The sequence below is a fragment of the Natrix helvetica genome, assembly GCF_964273705.1.
Source record: "Natrix helvetica genome assembly, chromosome: 3".
Classification (NCBI taxonomy): Eukaryota; Metazoa; Chordata; class Lepidosauria; order Squamata; family Natricidae; genus Natrix; species Natrix helvetica.
The window spans coordinates 49,194,110-49,214,359 of NC_138549.1; the positions used below are offsets into that span (position 1 = coordinate 49,194,110).

General features: G+C 38.7%; 1 protein-coding gene across 5 annotated transcripts in view; it reads right to left on the reverse strand.

The window, feature by feature from the left end:
- Nucleotides 1–20,250, reverse strand: part of MAP3K15 (mitogen-activated protein kinase kinase kinase 15) — an 89,909-nt gene that overhangs the window by 64,672 nt on the left and 4,987 nt on the right. For 2 of the 5 annotated variants that reach the window (XM_081949539.1, XM_081949540.1), the window contains exons 2-4: nucleotides 7,988–8,127; nucleotides 6,076–6,099; nucleotides 627–698 (exon numbers count right to left, since the gene is read on the reverse strand). In XM_081949539.1, the coding sequence (XP_081805665.1) occupies nucleotides 627–698; nucleotides 6,076–6,099; nucleotides 7,988–8,127 (236 nt within the window). Of the gene's footprint in view, nucleotides 1–626; nucleotides 699–2,217; nucleotides 2,806–6,075; nucleotides 6,100–7,987; nucleotides 8,128–20,250 lie in introns of those variants that run through there. The other 3 variants (XM_081949541.1, XM_081949542.1, XM_081949543.1) reach the window with 2 other exon arrangements.

Sequence of the window (20,250 nt, forward strand, 5' to 3'; positions counted from 1 at the left end):
GTCCTAAGTAAATGAAAGGAAATCCATAGAATCTTTTTTTATAAACATCTTTCTCCAGTATGTGTACAGCAAATGTATGAATTGCAAACAGAAACCAATTGTATTCCACACACCAGACAAAGTAGATGATAACTTTAAAGAATGGATACATTCCATTTGGTAAAATTAATAACACTGCTTATCAGATATATTGTTTGTGGGGTCATGTTCAATTCTTCAATTTACTAGCAACATTAAGGACCAAGGAGAATAATTTCCATTCTAAATAAAAATATTTTGGTTTAATCTAAGAGTACTGGAAGATTGATGTGTGGTTAAAATAGGCTCTTTTTCATATTAGTTGTGATTCTGGAATAATGCTAATTTGAGAATGTTGACACTATGGACTCTTTCTATGTCTCACAGCATCTGCAATTACAGAAACAGGATATTGGTTTTCAAGATTGCTACCCTAAGAGCACTGGTGGCAAAGACTCTGGTAAAATAACACTGCTATTTCAAGAGCACCAAGAGTTAAAACAGAACAATTTTTAAAATGTTCAAGAAGTGATTATTTTAAAACTAGGTCAGAGAAGCAAGCGTATCGCAACATTTATAAAAGGTAAACAGAAAAGAGTGATACGTACTTTGCCCATCATACTACCACTATGGTATTCTGGAGGTAGCTGTACTTGAAGAAAAGATTTATGGTTGGCAGCCTATTCCAAATTGTAATGGAAGAAGAGAAGGATTCAGATTTTAAAAACAGGACACATGGAAAAGGAAAGAAATGTTAACAAAAAAAGAAGAAAAAGAAAACAGCAAAGTATACATGTATGTATGTCAGTATGCTTGCCATGTACATATACAATACAAAGGTTAATGGAATGTATAATTATAAACATTCCTTAGGAAGCAAGAATATTAATTGATAACAGTTACACTTAATTTTTCATGCTGAGATACGTCTATGGAGATTCTCAATCATCCAGGTCATGATGGTCCCAAAGGTGCTTTTCAAAAGGCAACTGGACTTTCTTGTTTCTATCAGTTTCTTCTATCTATCAGTTCAGTTCCTGAACTGAAGAATCTTCTTGGATGAGAAATGAAACGTTTTCAAGGAAAGAAAAACAAGAAGTCCAGTTGGCTTTTGAAAAGCACCTTTGGGTCATGCGAGGATATTTCTTTAAAATCCATTAGGCTAAGTATTTTAATAATTCTATAAAAATCGTTTGGAATGGGCATTCACCAATTCAGACTTCAAGGTTCTTCAAACTTCAGAAGTGGGCACAGAATATTGCAAACCTTCATTATAAGCAAGGCCAGTTCTGGTTTGGAAAAATAAATTCTGGGACATAAGAAGTTGCTGATAAGTCAATCTTTCTTTAATGCTGTACATTAGTAACTTTTCATTTTAATTGTTTATTTTATAGGAATAAAGGAGGATAAAATTTCATTTCAATATTAAATTAGTCTTTTAAAAAAGCAGTAGTAATGAACCTTGAATTTTATTGTAAGATAAAACTTAATTTCATACTAGTATGTTCATTCAAAACATTTGAAACTACAGGCTTTTCCAATTTAGTTTAACTAAGGTTCAGAGGCCCAATAGACACGTTAATTTAATTTAAGATAAAAGTTTGCATAATTTCTGTTCTCAGCTCAATATACCCAACCCTAACAAAATTAATCTTACAATTTCAACATTCTGTAAAGGGGAAGAGATGTCAAATGATTATTTTAAATAATAAACATATAAAGAAAAATATATTTCCTGCAGTCTATAAATCTTTTTGTATTTTAAAACTTTTAAAATATACAACAAACTAAGAGTAAGCATGGACACTCACTCCAGAAGACTACTATATAACAAAAAAGTCATCCCTTATTAGATTTTGAAAATCAGTATTACTTTCTCCAAAGCCAGCATCTTATCATGGACATTTTAGTACTTTCCTTTAACTGAGCATCCAATTCTCCATTCTTCTTTTGATTTATTACTGAATTACAATCATTTTTACTACATGACAATTGCATATATCTGCCAATTCAACACACAGTCAGACACACATACCTGAATCAAAAATTTCAAATGCCATAACTGTATAAAGCTAATATATGAAGTTCCACAGACATAAATAAGAATAATAATTATCACAACAATAATTATTTGATACTGAACATGTCATTTACTAATAAAAGTTGCTGTTCTGAGAATTCTTAGGGAAAAACACTGACCTTTACCTTCCTGGGAAAGGAAAATTATTTGAGTTCTCTGGGAAGAGAAGTGAGGAGAACTCTTCCTAGCCAGATTAGGATTGCTCTTACTGTGATATTGTGGTGACTCCACTAATATATTGTAATACACTAGATTTGTATGTGTTTTTTTGCATTTATCAAGCCACCAATCTTTCCTACTTTCCACCAACCAATCATACATACATACATGCATACCAGGGGTGGGTTTCAAAATGTTTTACTACCTATTCTGTGGGTGTGGCCTATTTTGTGGGCGTGGTGGGCATAGCCAACTTGTAAAATGTGATGAAGCTCACTTAACAATGCTCTTGCTTAGCAACCAACATTTTGGACTCAATTGTAGTCATAAGTCAAAGAATATCTCTGCCTTCCTCTGCATGGCAGCCTTGTCCTAGTAAACCCCTTCTCCTTTCTGGCAATAATCCAGACAATGTAAGGTTTCCTGCTGCAGCAGGGGGTTGGACTAGATGACCTCCAAGTAGCCTTCTAGTCCTAAATTGCTGTTCTTTCTTTGCCTTCTTTCTTTCTTTCTTTCTTTCTTTCTTTCTTTCTTTCTTTCTTTCTTTCTTTCTTTCTTCTTCCTTCCTTTCTTTCTTCCTTCTTCTTCCTTCCTTCCTTCCTTCCTTCCTTCCTTCCTTCCTTCCTTCCTTCCTTCCTTCCTTCCTTCCTTCTTTCCTTCCTTTCTCCCAGAAAAGGAAAAATCAAGCTGCTAACAAAGAAACCTGCCTGAGGCTCATTCCACATTCCTGCCAGATAGAGATAAGGAGATAAGGAGCCTATAGAAAGTTTGGCTCCATTCATTCACACAAGCAGGGAATCATCCAAACACAAAGCCCATATTGCAGAAACCCCAAAACTTCAAAAACATAGAACCATATAAGAATCCTTCCTTTTGTCCAGTTTGTTGTTCAGTTGACCCAGAAACAAACTGCTGAATGTCACTTTGCAAACCTCCTTCTGAGCAGCTTTTCAATTTAAAGCAGGAGTTCCCAAAATTTGCAACATTAAGACTTGTGGACTTCAACTCCCAGAATTCCAGCCAGGTATGCTCAGTTTGGAGATTCAGATTGTTTTTCTCCTTTGCTGAATCTCCCTGCTGAAAAGTGAGTTTCGTTCTCCCTCTTTCTTTTTCCCTCTTTTTCTTTCTTTCTTTCTCCCTTCCCTCCCTCCCTCCCTCCCCCCTTCCTCTTTCTTTTACTTTTTAAAGGCTTTTTTCCTTTGCCTGAACCAGCAGGGAAAAAAGGTGTTTTTTTAAAAAAAAAAGCTTCTGACGGGAGAACTACCATTACTACCAGTCAGGTCCGGTCCACCTCTGATACATACATCCATACAGCCAAAAGGGATTAAAAACGAGCAGCTGTTGCTTTGATAGTGGCATCTGGCATTAGTATACATGCAAAAGTACAGAATCAAGACTGCTATTTTAGATATGGGTACTTGGGTAAGAGAATCTTCTTCACTATTACCCCATCTGCTTTTAAATTGTTTTTGAAAACCTAGGCCTTAGGGTAGGGTGTTTGTCGGTCTTTTTTATATTAGATGTTAAATGAGAAAATAAATTTTCTTATTCCCTTTGGATGGCCATCATTCTTTTCTAATACTATTATGTTTCTAAGTTGCCCAGAGTCTGGCAGTTCTAGAAAAAATACTGAAATGGATGGATGGATGGATGGAGCATATATTTTCTTCATCATATTAAGGAAATAGATACTTAAATTACTGTTGTTTTCCCTTGCTTTTTTAAATGCTTTGAAGAAAACAGGTAAACAGGCAGCGCCAGCAGCAAACAGAATGAGCAGGCCCACAAATATCCAAAATATGTCAATGGGTGCTCTACTAGGTCCTAGCAATTGTTCATTATTGAAAACTTCTATGGCCACAACTTCTATGGCCATAGCTCTTTTCGCCCTACCCAGGCTCCTATAAAGCCCCTGGAGCCTGGGGAGGGCGAAAAAAACATGTAAAAATGGGGGGGGTTGTCGCACGTTGTTTGCGCATGCACACTGGGGGGTCACGCGTTGCATTATGGGTGCGGCACGCCCACACACGACCCCCCTGCGCTCCCCCCACTTGTGGCACGCGAGCCAAAAAAGGTTCGCCATCGCTGGTCTATGGGAAATCTTGTTTATAGAAGTAATTATGAACTTTATCCAGATCACTGTTTGTTGCTTTTCCACAACAAAACGAAATAAATGTAAATTTTTAAAAAATGGCTGCATGGTAAGAATACAACCATAGGTCCTACCAGCTCTATAGTATCCGACCTATAACCCCTCATAATTTTGCTACAGACCTATAACAGTTAATATTATAAAGTGGAGAAATACTAAACATATTGGTAATTAAATGCCTAGTACCAAACTGAACATCAATTAATTGAAATTAAATTTAGCTTTTACCCTGATCTCAGCTATTTCTTTGTCCTGTCCAACTTACATTTTGAATAGTCTTTGTATCCAGATTTTTACACTCATACCTATCTATCACAAACTATTTACATTACTACTTGTCTACAAAGTCACACTGGTTTAGTTATTTTTTAATCAGTTAATCACTTGCTATAGTTTTATTTACTTTTCCCAAAAATGCACTTTTGTTTTAATGCACTTTTTGTATCTGATTTTTTTAAAAAACATGTAAACTATTTATTCTAATGCCACTCACAAATTGTAATCACTTAAATAAATTTAATATCTATTATATATAACATGTAGCATGTATGTACACACATACACACACATGCATGTATGTACAAGTAATCCTTGATTTACAACAGTTTGTCTAGTGACTGTTCAAAGTTACAAAAGCAATGAAAACAGTGAGTTATAACTGTTTTTCACACTTACAACTATTGCACCATCCCCATAGTCATGTGATCAAAATTCAGATGGTTGCAGTGTCCCAGGGTCATGTGATAACCTTTTGCAACCTTCTGACAAGCAAAGTCAATGGAGAAGCCAGATTCACTTAACAACCATGTTTCTAATTTAAGAACTGCAATGATTCACTTAACAAATGTGGCAAGAAAAGTTGTAAAATGGGGCAAAACTCAGTTAACACATTTCTCTCTTAGCAACAAACATTGTGGGCTCAATTATTATCGTAAGTTGAGGACTCCCTGTATAACATAGCCCACTTAACAAAGTTTAGAGGTTTAACAAGTATTTGACTTTGCCTGACTTCTATTTTTTTTTCAGTTTCAAATCAAAGCGTTAGACTTACAGCTACTGCTGAATAGGAAAATGAAAATGGAAATGTTTCTCTTTGCTCTGCATCAGTTATTTTTAACATTTAGCCTCTTTATCCCTCCCCACTAGAATCTGTAGAAGTGGAATAAATAATTATAAAGATCTGCTTTACTTTGATGAGACATTGTCAACAAAATAAAGGGAGAAATTATGTTGTTTTGAAATGAAATCAATATGTACAAATTGTGGAAATACTGGAAATCACTGAACACCTCACCAATACATTAAATATTAAATTATTTTATATTATAAATATAAAATATTATAAATATTTTTCTGGAAAAATACAATATAGATGTATCACTTAGGTAAGTTCACACACTTTGTCATAAGGAATTATGGAACGATTATTTAATTGGAATAACAAGTGAGATTTGAACACAGGAAGAATTGACCAGTGTGAAGAAACTTCAATTAAACAAAGCTACTTTTAATTTATTAAAAACAGCAGGCCCGAAAAACAGCAGAACAACATCCATTTTTCAGCACATATTTGAATTTACAGTTCTCATGCTGAAAGTTCTCTCAAATTACCTATTCTGTAGTATTCCCAATGTACATTTTAAAAGATAGGAGCCTGTATACTTACTGTATTTTTCTGAGATACCATGTCCTGAAAAACAAAACATGCAATCTTACGTAAGTATAATAAATACTGCCTTTAAAAAACAATGATTCTACTGGTTTGAAGACTGAAAATCTTTAAATATGTGAATTTTACTCATATTTAAAAGTATTACTAGCCTTTTAATGAAATGGATAAGAATGTATCATACCAATTTGGTTTGAAGATGAAGTGTAATTCTTAAATTAAGCTAATAATCTTTTGCTTCGTGCAATATTCATTTACAAAAAAATTATCTTCAACTCTGGAATTTTATTTGAATGTAGAATGTAGGAATACAACGTAGGAATACAATAACTCAGAAATGGGAATTTTAAAAAAAACCAGAAGCTAACATTACCAGGTTTGTGTTTTTTTTGTTAATCTGATTACGACATTTAAATTATATTTATCTATCATCTCTTATATCTTTTCATCTAATCTGGAATGTTTTTATTCATAACTGTATGTTATTTTTAATGTAAATTTTGTTATATCTCACAAGGAGGCATATAAAACCCTTTATCCATATATGGTGGTATTACTGTAAAGCAGTGCTTCTCAAATAGTGGGGCGCGCCCCCCAGGGGGGGCGCGAGGCTCCGTAAAGGGGGGCTCGTTTGACCTCGGCAAACACGCATTTCTAGACCTGGGACAGGAGACCACGGGGGCTTGGGGTGGGGGACAGGCAGCTGACGATCTCCTCCGCTTACGTGGGAAAGGGGGAGAAACCAAAGAAAGCGCAGTCGCTGCGCCGGGGCAGCCCCCGACGAAGAGCAAACGATGCAGGACAGTTACTTTGCGCCGCCACAATCGGTCCCCATGGCGATAGCGCAGCGGCTCGGAGGAGGCGTCGAAGCCAGCAGGCCCGGAAGTGCAGCAGGGGCCGCAGAGATCACAGATGCCTTAGAGGCCGAGGAGTAACTAGTGGCGCTACGGCGTGGCACCAACTCCCCGCTTTTTCTCCCTCATTAAGTAAATGGGCTCTATGGAATAGGAATGTCGTTTAGTGTTCCTATTGGATGTTAGCTTTGTTCATGTACCTTCAAATCATTTTCGACTACTATTTACAGTCGCGCGGGGGGGGGGGGCGAAATGTTTTCTTCTTCCTAGGGGGGGCATGACAGAAAATAATTGAGAAGCACTGCTGTAAAGTGACAGTAGAATGAAACAGATTTTGCAGTTTGTAATTTATTTATTTATTAATCAAATTTATATGGCCACCCATTCACAGGAAGTGACGCTGGGCAGCATACAACAATGCAATTTCATTTCAACCAGACATATTCCTTTCAAATTTCACCAAACCTCCTCCAAATTCAATGAATTAGTACTATATAAATTAACAAATGCAGGGATTTTTATTGGAATATATTCTTTATATATCTTCTTTGGGAGAAAAACTAATTAAATAATGGAAGTAAATTTTGATGTAAAGACTAACTTTATATATAAAAAGTAAGTCTGATATGTACATAATTTATCATTCTTGCACTGTAATGTTATATACAGTTATGGCCATGTCTGAGATTTGGGGGGTTTTGCCATATAAAATAAACTTGAATTATAATGTATAATTATAATTTAGTTCTAATTTTTAGTATTAATTTAATTTATTGTTTTACTGTTTATAATTTATTACTGATATGTATTGAATTATCCAAGTATATCCAATGCAAAATTCAACAGGACAACTATATGTACCTTATCTATACATACCAAGTATATTCAATGCAAAATTCAATAGGGATAATTATATGTACCTTATCTTTTGTTTTATTATAAAATAAATGTAAAAAAAATTAAACATTTTTAAAAAGACACTTCTATATCTACTGCAATTGATTATAGTCCAATATTTTTAAATCTTTTAATGTAACAACAGAATAAAAACTTACTTTCAGTGACTGAGCAGTATCAGCATCCGTATCATGGTAAAGTATAACATTATTGGCCATGTCAAAGCTTTCACGTACCCCAAGGTGGTAGAAGAGGGAGGGTTGTCTGGAAAAATCACTCATATCCACTACTGCAACATCTATAATAAGATCATGGAATAAAACTTGGGAAAAGTGTATGGTGTTATTTCTAAAGTTCTGAATTCTGAAAACAATTTGTCAGTGAAACAAACAAGAGTTTTCACATCTGGTACTGCCCTTTTGGCAAAAAGAAAGATTAAAATAAGATGAAATAATTTCTGTACAAACTCCTGGACCTCCAATATAAACTTGTATGGCTAGAGATTTCACATATATAATTTTTTTTATTTTTAAAAGTACATAAATATTGAATACACAAAGAGTGTGGCATTTGAATATTGTTAGTTTTGATACATAATAAGTGGTAATATTGATATTAGTTACAATAATAATACTCACACAATTATATTATAAATATTTAAATGGAAGAAATTAACATTAATATTTGTTACATGTATAATCCTTCATCATTTAATTATTCAATATTTTAATACACAATACTAATAACAATAGCGATTATTTAAATATACGTAGTAAAATCATCTTTCAACTTCTAATCTTTACATCTTTATATTAATTTTAAAATATTTTATAGGAATGTGCATAATAATATTTTCCCTTCTAGTTTCTACCTCTATTCTAATTCTTAATAGAACAAATCTTATATTAGGAAGTATTTTATTTCTATCCATCATCTCTTGCCCATTTTAGTATTTCAGTTCTTGTTGACCTTTTGACATGTCTCCCATACTACTCCCTTGGAATTTTGTATCTCCATGCTTCATTCATATTTGATCCAAGTATTTCATCTGTCTCTACATCTATCTTTCACTGCCAATCCTTCAATATGCCTATCGGTGACTCTATTCTCACTTCAGGAATGTCTTTCTGCTTATCCAGTTCTATTTTTTCATCTCTTAATCTATAATCTATCTGATCTTTTTCATAAATTTTAATTGTCTTTCTTCTCCTTATCTTCTTGTTTCATTTGTTGTTTTATCTGCTCTATCCTTTTCTCTGTTCTTTCTATTTTCACCTCTATTTCCTGGGTTTCTTGTTCATTTTTCATTGTCATTTGCTGAGAGTTTGTTTGTCTCACAAGTATATCATGTATCACAGAGGTGGTATTCAGCAGGTTCTGACCAGTTCTGGAGAACCGATAGGGGAAATTTTGAGTAGTTTGGAGAACTAGTAAATACAACCTCTGACTGGTCCTGCCCCCATCTATTCTCTGCCTCCTGAGTTCCAACTGATCGGGAGGAAAGGAGATTTTACAGTATCCTTCCCCTGCCATGCCCACCAAGCCACCCTCACAGAACCGGTAGTAAAAAAAATTGAATCCCACTGCTGATTTATCAGATCCTTTATCTCCCTGTGGTTCCTTGTTATAGTTTCATGCATACTTTGAAACATAAATAACATTTATTTTTGAAAAAAACTTACTTTTCCCCTGTTGAAGCATTTTGCCTTATTTTAATGGATCAAAACATTACTCAATAATATACCAAAATCTCAGTTCTCTGTAACACCAAAAAGCCAATATTGGAACAGTTTACTCAGTCCCAAAATTATTCCTCAGGATACACAATATTTATAGTTCTTTATAGTAATCAACAACCCAGTTTACTCCTTCTAGGTTCTCCCAAAAATTTTTTTTACATTTTTCTTCTTTTGCCTCTTAAGTAGTTATCAGACAACATTTATGATCCTAGGTGATCCATCAGCTTTCCCCATTTTCTTAAGCTACATAGTCAACTCTTCAGTTTCAATGATAGTTCCTAGTATTTGTAATCCACTCCACTTAGAAATCTTCAAAAGTCTCACAATTTGTTTCCCATCAGTCATAATTGCAAATAAGTATAAAACAATGCGCAAATAGGTAGTGTTCCAGGTGTTGTTTGTCTTCACTCTCTTTTCTGCCTTATTAATCCTCCAATTATTCCAAGGTTAGTCCCAGACTTGTAAAAATATAATATATATTATTTCACCAGTAGATGGCATCTTCACCTAAAATTTCAACGTTACACAAAATCTAGCAGCTGATTGCTATTCCAATTTTCTTCAAGTAATTTCTTCCAGTAGTCAATCAAATATTCCCAGCATTTTAAAAATGCCTTTTTAAAATATTACCAATAAAATATTGCAGTCCAGTCTTTTTGGTAGGTTTTAAAACTTTGTGTTCTCCCCTTATGTTCACTTTCTTTCAGGTCTGTAATCTTTTTCTGTTTATTTGCTGCTTTCTCATCGCTTTAGAGTGTCTTTCTTTTGGAATTTCTTTTTTTGGGGGGAATTAAATCTCTGGTATAGAAGCTGAAAAGCACCTCCCCAAGTTCCAGCGCACTGTTCATGAACAGCTCCAGCACATTTCTTTCTTCAGTTGTCCCAGCTTCATAGCAGCCATAATGACTGCCTCTCCTCTTCATTGTTAGATGGCAAGGAGCCTCGGATCCAGCAGAAGAGCTGCCACTCTCCACGATCTGCAAGGCGCCCCTCCTTTCTTCATCACCCCTTCAGGGTGGCTTTAGCCCCTTAGGGCCCTCCAACAATGAGAATTTGACCTGGGTTCGCAAAGTCCTGCTACCAACAACTGTCTCACAGCGACGCCAAACTGGAAGTCATGGCTAGAGATTTCAGACCAGAGATAAATCAGTCTTGCAAGTGATAAATAAAATCAAAGCTTATTTAAAAAGATAAAAAACCCTCAACAATATGGTTGGTAAATATTTGGCAAAACTACCTTCTCCCTAGTCCAGATTGACTGGAAAATGTTTTTTCACAGCTGGTGACATATGGGGAGAAGTTAGAGAAACAGTTGGGGAAATCACCATCCACTTCCTTAATAAATCCTGTGTCGGGATTCCAAATAGCATCCTAAAGTAAATCAGAGTCCGAGGCAAAAGATTCCTCAAAGTTCCAATTTATTAAGAGAACCTGTTGGCATATCTGGGAAAACCCAAATATGAAGGCTTCGTGGTTTTCCCACCCAGTTGAAAGTTCAAGATCTTGTCCCTATACCCACATGTCCATCACATGGTCCAATCTTTCGCTGCTGGCAGCTTCCACCCATCCAGTTCATCAGGTGCAGAGACAAAGAATGACTTTGACTTTTTAGAAAGAATTTTGTTATGGCTACATATAATCTAACTCCATACAATCCCCCTCCCATTTTCCCACAATAGAAAATGCATAGTAGAATAATAGAAAGTGTGGCAGGCCTGAGGTTGAAAAGAAAAGATGGCTGGCAGGCTGACAGGCTGCCACCCCTCAGAAGAAAAGCATATCCTGTAAAGATAATATTGTAGGGGGCTAACATAAGCATCACTAACCACCTCTTCCCCCACTCCAGGGGGACCCTTTGACTTATCAGGAAATTTATCATGGAATTGTTTTACTAACTTATCAGCTTTTACATTCCAACTTTTTATCCAGGTAGTTACAGACAAATGGTACCCCTTTCAATGCACTAAATATTGCAAACGATCTCTATATAATCTACAGTCTAGAATTTTTTAAAACTTTGTAGTGAGTTTCTCCCTGTATTACTACAGGAGGAGGGGGTGGTTGGGTCTGCAGTCTTAAAATAGACCCAGTCGCAGGTTTCAGCAAGCTACAATGAAAGACTGGGTGTATTTTCCCTAGAATTCTAGGCAGATTGAGCTGAACCGTAACTGGGTTAATTATTTTGATTATTGGGAAGGGACCTAAAAATTTTGGCCCTAATTTTTTTGCTAGGAATTAACCGTATATATTTGGTAGACAAGAAAAAGTTATCTCCCACATGGAAGAGGTGTTGGAGCGAGCGGTGCTTGTCAGGTTGTTTCTTGTATTCTTCTGCTGCTTCTGCTAGAGCTTTTTTTGTATTCTCCCATCCCTTTTAAAAAGTGTCCATCCATTCAGTCAAAGACATGGAGGAGGGGAGCTCTCTGGGCAGTTCAGGCATGGGAACAAATGCCGCTGATAACTTGAAAAGGAGTTAATCCAGTGCTTCTGTGGACAGTGTTGTTATACGCCACTTCAGTGAACGGTAGCAGGTCTGACCAATTGTCCTGTTGGTAATCCACATTGAACAACATTGTTCAACCATTGCGTTTGCACGTTTTGCTGCTCCATTTGTGCTTGGATGGAAAGCCAAGCTGAGTCCTTACGTGGACCCAATGGACCTCAGGAACTCCCTCAAGAACCTGGCAGTGAATTGAAGTCCGCGGTCAGACATGATTCTTCTGGGTACGCCGTGTAGACAGTAAATGTGTTTGACAAACATCTTCACCAGTTTTTTCACTGATGGTAGTCCTGAGCAAGCAATGAAGTGAGCTTGCTTGGAAAATAAGTCAATGACTGTCCAAATTACTTTATTCCTGCCACTATCTGTGAGCTCTATGATGAAATGTATTGTGATCTCTTCCCATGGTCAGTTGGGGCTGGCCATCTGTTGCAGTAATCCAGGGTGCTTGCCTGGCTGTATTTTCATGGCTGCACAAGTGGCACAGCTCTTCACATAGTCTTCCACTTCTGCTTTCATCTTAGGCCACCAAAATTGACATCTGGCAAGGTGAAGCCTTTTTAGGAATCCAAAGTGGTCTCCTAGCTTTGCATCATGGCTTCACTTCCAACCTCGAGCTAGCGGGAACATATAGTTTGGACCCTTTCCAGGTTAAGCCATCTCTCATAGTCAATATGTCTTTGTTGTCATTGAGCCAGGGGTCATTTGGCAGCGCCGATTTCATTGCAGCAGTCAGCTTGTCCTGGTTGGGAGCAGGCGGCCATGTGGCCTGGCTGTGGGTGGTGACTTGAGCTGCCGTTTGGTTGGGGGGAATTATGGCATGAATCACTTCCTTCCTTCGACTGTCATACTGTAGTTTCCTTGATAAGCATCAGCCAGCAAATTCTTCCTTGCAGGGATGTGCTTCAGTTCGAATTTAAATCTCCTGAAGTATTGTGCCCAGCGGACTTGCTTTGGAGACAGCTTCCTAGAGCTTTTTAGGGATTTGACGTTTTTATGATCAGTCTAAACCTCGGATAGCACTTCTCCACCCTCTAGAAAATGTTTCCAGGTGAGTAGTGCCCAACAAACCACATAGGCTTCCTTCTCCCAAATGGCCCACCTTCGTTCAGTGGTGTTGAGTTTTTGGAGACATAAGTGCACGGCAAAAAGTTGTCCCTCTTTATTTCTTTGCAACAGCACTGCCACCGCAGCCACATCACTGGCATCTGCCTGGATTATAAATTGCTGTTCTTGGTCGGGGTGCTGCAGAATGGGCTCTTGGGAAAAGAGCTGTTTTAATTTCTCAAATGTTTTTATTTAAAGAATTTTATTGGTTTTTACAAATGTTTATAGGAAAGGGTAAATAGGTACAAGAAAATTTTGACAGCTACATCGTGCGAAAGTAGAAATCCCCCCAAATCTCACAACTTTTATAGAAAAAAGGAATCAAAAATTAAAAAATAAACATTGGCAGCTTTTTGTTTTGCATTATATTAACAATATGTTCAATCATCTTTTATGTCACTTCCAACAATTACATTATAACAATTGCAATAATGTTTCAAACTCATTTTTGTGACCTGAGTCTTTTCACTATTGCTTCCTCCCCCCTGTCTTCTGGCAGAGCCATGCCCCTCCCCCCCATATCTTGTGAACTGTCCCCTATTCCATCTAGAGAGGCACTGTATTTTTCAATGAAAGCCTCTGCCTCCACAACTGTATTAATTATAATTCTAGTGCCCTCCCAGAAAATCACCATTCCTTCTGGCAATAACCACCTGAACCAAATTCCTTTATTAAATAATTTCTTTGATAAAGAGGAATATTTCTTCCTCTTATCTCTTACTTTCTTCGGAATTTGTTTAAGAATGGTTATTTCTTTGCCTTTATATTTTAATGGTCCCACCCTTTGAGCTCCTAAGACCTCATCTCTTGCAGTCTTTCTAAGAAATTTAACATGTATTTCCCTTGGAACATTGTGTGTTCTAGCATATGCTGAGTTGATCCTATAAATCAAATCAATATCCCACCATAGCTGTTGTTTATCTCTTTTACTATATTCTGCTACAATTGTGGTCATGATCTCCTTAAGATCTTCATTTTCTGTCTCTGGTAGGTTTTGAAATCTAAGAAAAAAAGACATTCTTTCGAATTCCATTTTTATCATATGATTTTCAAATTCTCTATTCCCCTTCTGGACAATCTTAACCTCCTCCCTCAGCCCAGTCGTGTCCTCCTCCAGTACACCTATTCTCTGTTTATTTTGTGTTGCTTGTTGTTGCATTTCTCTCAGTTGATCATTTAAGTCTGCCAGTTGTTTTTTCAGTTTGTCTTGTCCCTTCATAATAGTTTGAAACATTTGGGCAACAGATGTTCCTTTGAACTCTCTTCAGTTGTTTTAGGTTGTAGAATTGAAGCCATTTGTGTCTGTTGAGTAATCAGTCTAGACGTGGAAGATGTCGGGGCCGAGGATGCCTTGCCAGGCGGTGGCTTTTTAGGACCCATGTTAAGTTCAGAGATAGCTGTAAGTCTTACACAGAAGAAATGGCATCTGTGGAATGCACAGCTGGGAGAGATCGTGAGGCAAACAAGCCCAGAAGTAAAAGTTAGTCTTCCTATATAGCTCCAAGCCAAAAAATAAGAATCAAATGTTCCAAATCCAAGGGGACCACATAAAAAGAGAGGCTCCAGGAGATCTCTAGGGTGTAGGGTAATATAAAGCCAGAAATCCTTTCAAAGGGGAAACTTCATTCGTAAAAGCAAAGAAGAAGGAGGAAGTTGGCCATTTTGGCTCTGCCTTCACAGGGGATCAGAAAGCAACATATCCAAAGTTTCCAAAAAGTAGTTTAAAAGAATCAACTCAGCAGTCATCTCTTGCAATTGTTGCAAAAGTCATTCTCTCATTGCTTAGTGGAAGTGAAAGTTAACTTTTAACTCTCTCTCTCTCCTCCGAGAGAGAGAGATATTCCGAGTGCCGCTTTTCCGAGGGGGTGGTGGAAAATCCCCCCTCCAATTTTAACACTTCAAAGGATTGAATCCACAATTTAGGAAGGCTGCTGTTCATCAATTAGATAGATTTAAAAGAGATTGAGGGAAACTTCCCACCTCACCGCACTTCAGCTGTAGCATCTGGTTAATTGTTTCCTTCCAGGCTCCGTTCGGCAAAGGCGCACAGCGACAGCAAATGCTGCCAAGCACCCCCCATGCTCCCCAGCTCCTGGGGTGAGGTTGAAGACCCCTCTGCGGCTGCTGCCGATCCAGGGGGTCCCAACAAGCCGCGCTACCAATGGGAGCCCCTCCAAGGCCCCCTGTGTTCCTAATAGGAGCCCACCGAAGAGACGAGCAGTGGACACACAGGTCCATCGCCTTCGGGGACCGGAAGTCGTCTCCAATTTCTCAAATGCTTTTTGACAGCCCATTGTCCATCCAATAGGCTGGCTTGGCTTTGGCTTTATTGGCAATGGCCCTGTTTTTAACAGTTTGGTCAGAGCAGAGCGACTTCTGCAAAAGCCGGGATGAATTGCCGATAGAAGTTAGCAAACCCCAGGAAACTTTGTAGCTGTTTGCGGGTGCGTGGGGGTTGCCAGTCTAACACAGTTTCACTTTCCCTGGGTCCATTTCTATCTCCTTGCTGGAAATACGATACTCAAGGTAATCCAGGGAGGTTTTGTGGAATTCACTTTGATAGCTTTGCGTAGAGCTTGGCAGCTAGAGGTTTTTACAGGACTTGTTGCACCAGTTTTACGTGTTCTTTTAGGGTTTCAGTAAAGATGAGAATGTCATTGATATAAACGAGCACCCCCTTGTAGAGGTGCTCATGTAGCACCTTGTTGATGAATTGCATGAAAACTGCAGGGGCCCCTGGTAAGCCAAACAGCACAACATTGAACTGGAAACTACCAAGGGGACAGTTAAACATGGTCTTCTACTCGTCCCCCTCCCTAATTCTTATGCGGTAATACACCTCTCTTAAATCCAGTTTGGTGAGCACCTTGCCTTTGGCCAAATGGTTCAACATATCCTTCCTGAGAGGAAGAGGGTAGGTGTTTTCTACGCAAACGCCGTTAATGCCCTGGAAGTCAATGCAGTCTCACCCCCCCCCCCCCCATCTTTCTTATCTTTGAAGAGACTGGGGACAGCTACCTTAGAATTGGCTGGTTGGATAAAACTCCATTCCAAATTTGCATCAATGTATTTCCTCAATTCTGCCATTTCCTTAGGGGTCATGGAGTACATGTTAGGCTTTGGCAGCTTTGCCACAGGCAAATCACATAGACATATCACAGAGTTTGGTAGGTCGATGAGGGGGGATATAATTGCAATCTTCCTCACTGAAAACCCCCTCCAAGTCCTGGTATTCTTTTGGTATTTGCTAGTTCCCATCTCGGGCTGAAGCTGCAGGCTCTGGCAGCCTAGTCTCCTCTGAGATCATAGCTTCTATGAGGTGGTCCTGCCATGCAGTTGGCAATGGTCCAACATTGATGACTAGCTTCCTGTGACTGCCTTACCAGGAGATTGTAGGACCTCACTTCTCAAGCCACACGAGTCCCAATATGACTGAGCCTGTCATCTTTGGGGCAACTAGGAACCTGATGAGTTCTTGGTGACAGTTCATCTCCAGCCTGACAAGCTCAGTGACCAAGGAGGCAGGGGCCCCGGCAATTAGTGTCCCACCGACTTGTTCAAAGCTGATGGGAGGTGTAAGAGGGCTCATGCATATGCCCAGCTGCTCAACTATGTGGAGATTGATCATGTGCACCCAGTATCTATGATGGTTTCCACTTTGCCTTGGACCCCCGTTTTTGGTACTACTAATCGGACCCTAAGAGAAAAAGGGCGGTCATCATCCAGGGCTTCCCTCATCCATCTTTGACAAGGACTCCTCAGTTGGCCCTCTACTGACACTTGGAGAAAGGGGTTGCCTTTCTGCAGCCTGTTTAGCAAATCCTACAATTTGCCTTCAGCTGACACCTAGCCCGCACCACTCCAGCAGGTCGGGAGGAGAATGGGAGCCCCCGACAGACTACTCCAGCTATGGGCCCCATCACGGTGGGTTGCATTAGCCCCAGCAATAGCTGGGGGGGAGATATGAAGGCCCACTGCCAACCGAGTCCATTGCAGCTGGCTGTGTGGCTTCCTCCCTGCTGCTTTATCCACGGTGGCTAAAGCAGGTAGAGGAAACTGTGGTCTGCTCCACTGAGGTCCCGCAGGAGATGTCTCCGACCACAGCCGTGGGTGAGCTTCAAAGGATCGGATGGCTTCAACTCACCTAGGGCAGACAGGTGTTCATCGACTCTTTGATCGGCCCTGGAGCAACTTTTGCATCTCATTTGGAAACCAAGGACCCAGAGTATGGGGGAAGAATGGAGAGGCCAATCAAGCACAGTAATCCCACGGTCATTGAACCAGTTTTTGGTGCTTTTGCCAAAAGTTGCTCTCCTCAGAAAAGAGGACTTTGGACCACTGAGCAACAGGACTTTGGACCACTGTGCTTCATTAAGACCAGGGTCAACGCAGCCGTCTACCAGGAGATTTTGGAGCACTTCATGCTTCCTTCCACAGATGAGCTTTATGGGGATGCTGACTTCATTTTCCAGCTGCCCACACTGCCAAAAGCACCAAAACCTGGTTCAATGATTGTTGGATTACTGTGCTTGATTGGCCAGCAAACTCGTCTGACCTGAACCCCATAGAGAATCTATGGGACATTGCCAAGCGAAAGATGAGAGACATGAGACCGAACAATGCAGAAGAGCTGAAGGCCGCTATTGAAGCATCCTGGTCTTCCATAACACCTCAGCAGTGCTACAGGCTGATAGCTTCCATGCCACGCCACATTGAGGCAGTAATTGCTGCAAAAGGGGCCCAAACCAAGTACTGAGTACATATGCATGCTTATACTTTTCAGAGGTCTGATATTGTTCTGTGTATAATCCTTGTTTTATTGATTGCATGTAATATTCTAATTTTCTGAGATTGTGGATTTGGGGTTTTCATGAGCTGTAAGCCATAATCATCACCATTATGACAAATCACGGCTTGAACTATCTTGCTTTGCATGTAGAGTCTTATCTCATATATTAGTTTCACCTTTTAAGTTGCATTACTGAAATAAACGAACTTTTGCACGATATTCTAATTTTTTGAGTTTCACCTGTTTTTTCCCAGTTTTAGGATATTCCAATAATTTATTGTGTTGCTTTTTGATGTAGCTTTCTTGAAGACAAATAAAATCTAATTTTAACTTTCCTAATTTGTTAAAAGTCCTTTTCCTTTTCATAGGCGAATTCAGTACATTTTTATTAATCAACCATAATTTTATTTCATCTTCCATAGTTTTACTTGTAGATAGTACTTATTGTTCTGGTCGCTCTTATTTCTCTCTGTTCTTTTATCTTTGCACCTTATCATTCTGCTCTCTCCTTTCATTCTGTTTCATCTTCTTTTTGTTGTATGTTTCCTCTTCCTGATGCTTCTTCTTGTTTCTTGTCATCTATCTCCTCTCTCTTTTTTCTTCATATGATCATCATAAAATTGCTCTGCTTTCTCCATAGTATCCAATCTATGCCTTTGATTCATCCAAGTCGCCAGGATTCCCTCAGATATCAGCCATCTGAAATTTACTTCATGCTTAATTAATTGTCTTGTCAGAAATTGGTATTGGTATTTCTTTCTTACTCTTCTGGGAACTTGTTTCAGAACTGTTATTTTTCTTCCTTTATATTTCAATTAGTTATCTCTTGCTCTTTGAAGTATCTTTGTTCTTAGTGCCTTCTTGGTAAATCTCACATGTACCTCTCTAGGTAATTTATTTCTTGACGCATATCTTGTGTATGCTCTAAATATTTCATCCATCCCAACAAACATCTCTTGCTTGTCGCTCTCCATGTCATATGCCAACAATTCTGCCATTATCTCTGCAAGTTTTTCCCCTTTTTCTTCCTGAATGTTGTGGAATCTCAAGATTCAGCTTTATCCATCTCCAACATTACTGTTCTCTCAAAATTTCCATCTCCCTGTGTAAGTCTATCATCCATTTCTTCCATTTTCTTGTCTGTTTCTATTTTCTGCATCCTTTCTTCATTTTTCATTATTGTCTGTTGAATGTTCTTTTTCATTTTATCATCCATCTTTTCCATTCTTTCCTTCATGTCTTCAAAATGTTTTGTTGTGGCCTCTTGAAATGTTTGGAGCATTTGCTTGCATTGTATTTATCATGGATCCAAATTTCATATTCCAAAAAGTTTCAACTTAGTCTATTTTGTATTTTAAATCTCCAGTCCGACTTTCTGTTTCAGTTTCTTCTCCCTTTAAAAAAAAAGCTCTTGGGTGAAAAACAAACAATTCCACCTCCTCTTCTTTGAGTCCCACTTTCTCCCAGGCTTTTTAAGGCGGTAAATTCCACAACAGGAGTTGGAAAAATCTTACGCAGATTGGTCACAGTTCCTCAACTTCTATCCTTGCTGCGTCGATCAGCTGTCACAGCACCGATCAGGCATGCAATGGCCATCTTTATCTTCCTGCCAGATTGAGAGCTCCTCCGCATGAAACAAGGATCATCACAGTCTCATTGTGATCAGTGGAGTGTCCTCTCTGTCTTCATCACCCCTGAAGGGTGATTTGGGACTCTCAGAACCTCCTGGCAGGTCAATTCGGCACGATTCCATGGAGCCCCGTGGAATTGCATTGTATCGCCGGGACGTCAGCCCGCCTTTCCAAGCCTACTGATTTTTCATAAATTCTTACAAACCTGGTTTTGTCATTAGGCTTGGGAATCTGGATATGCAAAAGGGCCTGTATCGCACCTAGTTGATTGACTTCCACAGCAACCTCTCAGCTGCTGCCTGTAATTGACAAGACTGTAATCAGTTTCAAAACAAAAAGCAGACGCATGTGTGATTTTTCACTTATTAACCATTTGCTTACTATTCAAGTTGCTGGTCCAAATTGCAGTTCCTAAATAAGGATTACCTCTATAACTACCATTTTTCCTATCCACACTATCTAGTATCACAGTACATTTCTGACAAACAAATCTGTGGTGGTTTTATCATATATATCAGGGTTGCCAAACTCAAGGCCCACGGCCCGCAATGTGGTTGGATACAGCCTGCAGGGCCATCCTGGAAAATGTAAGGGGCCAGTCCATGTTGCTTCAGCCCAATCTACTTGTGTCAGTTTGGTCCAGTCTACCCAATGT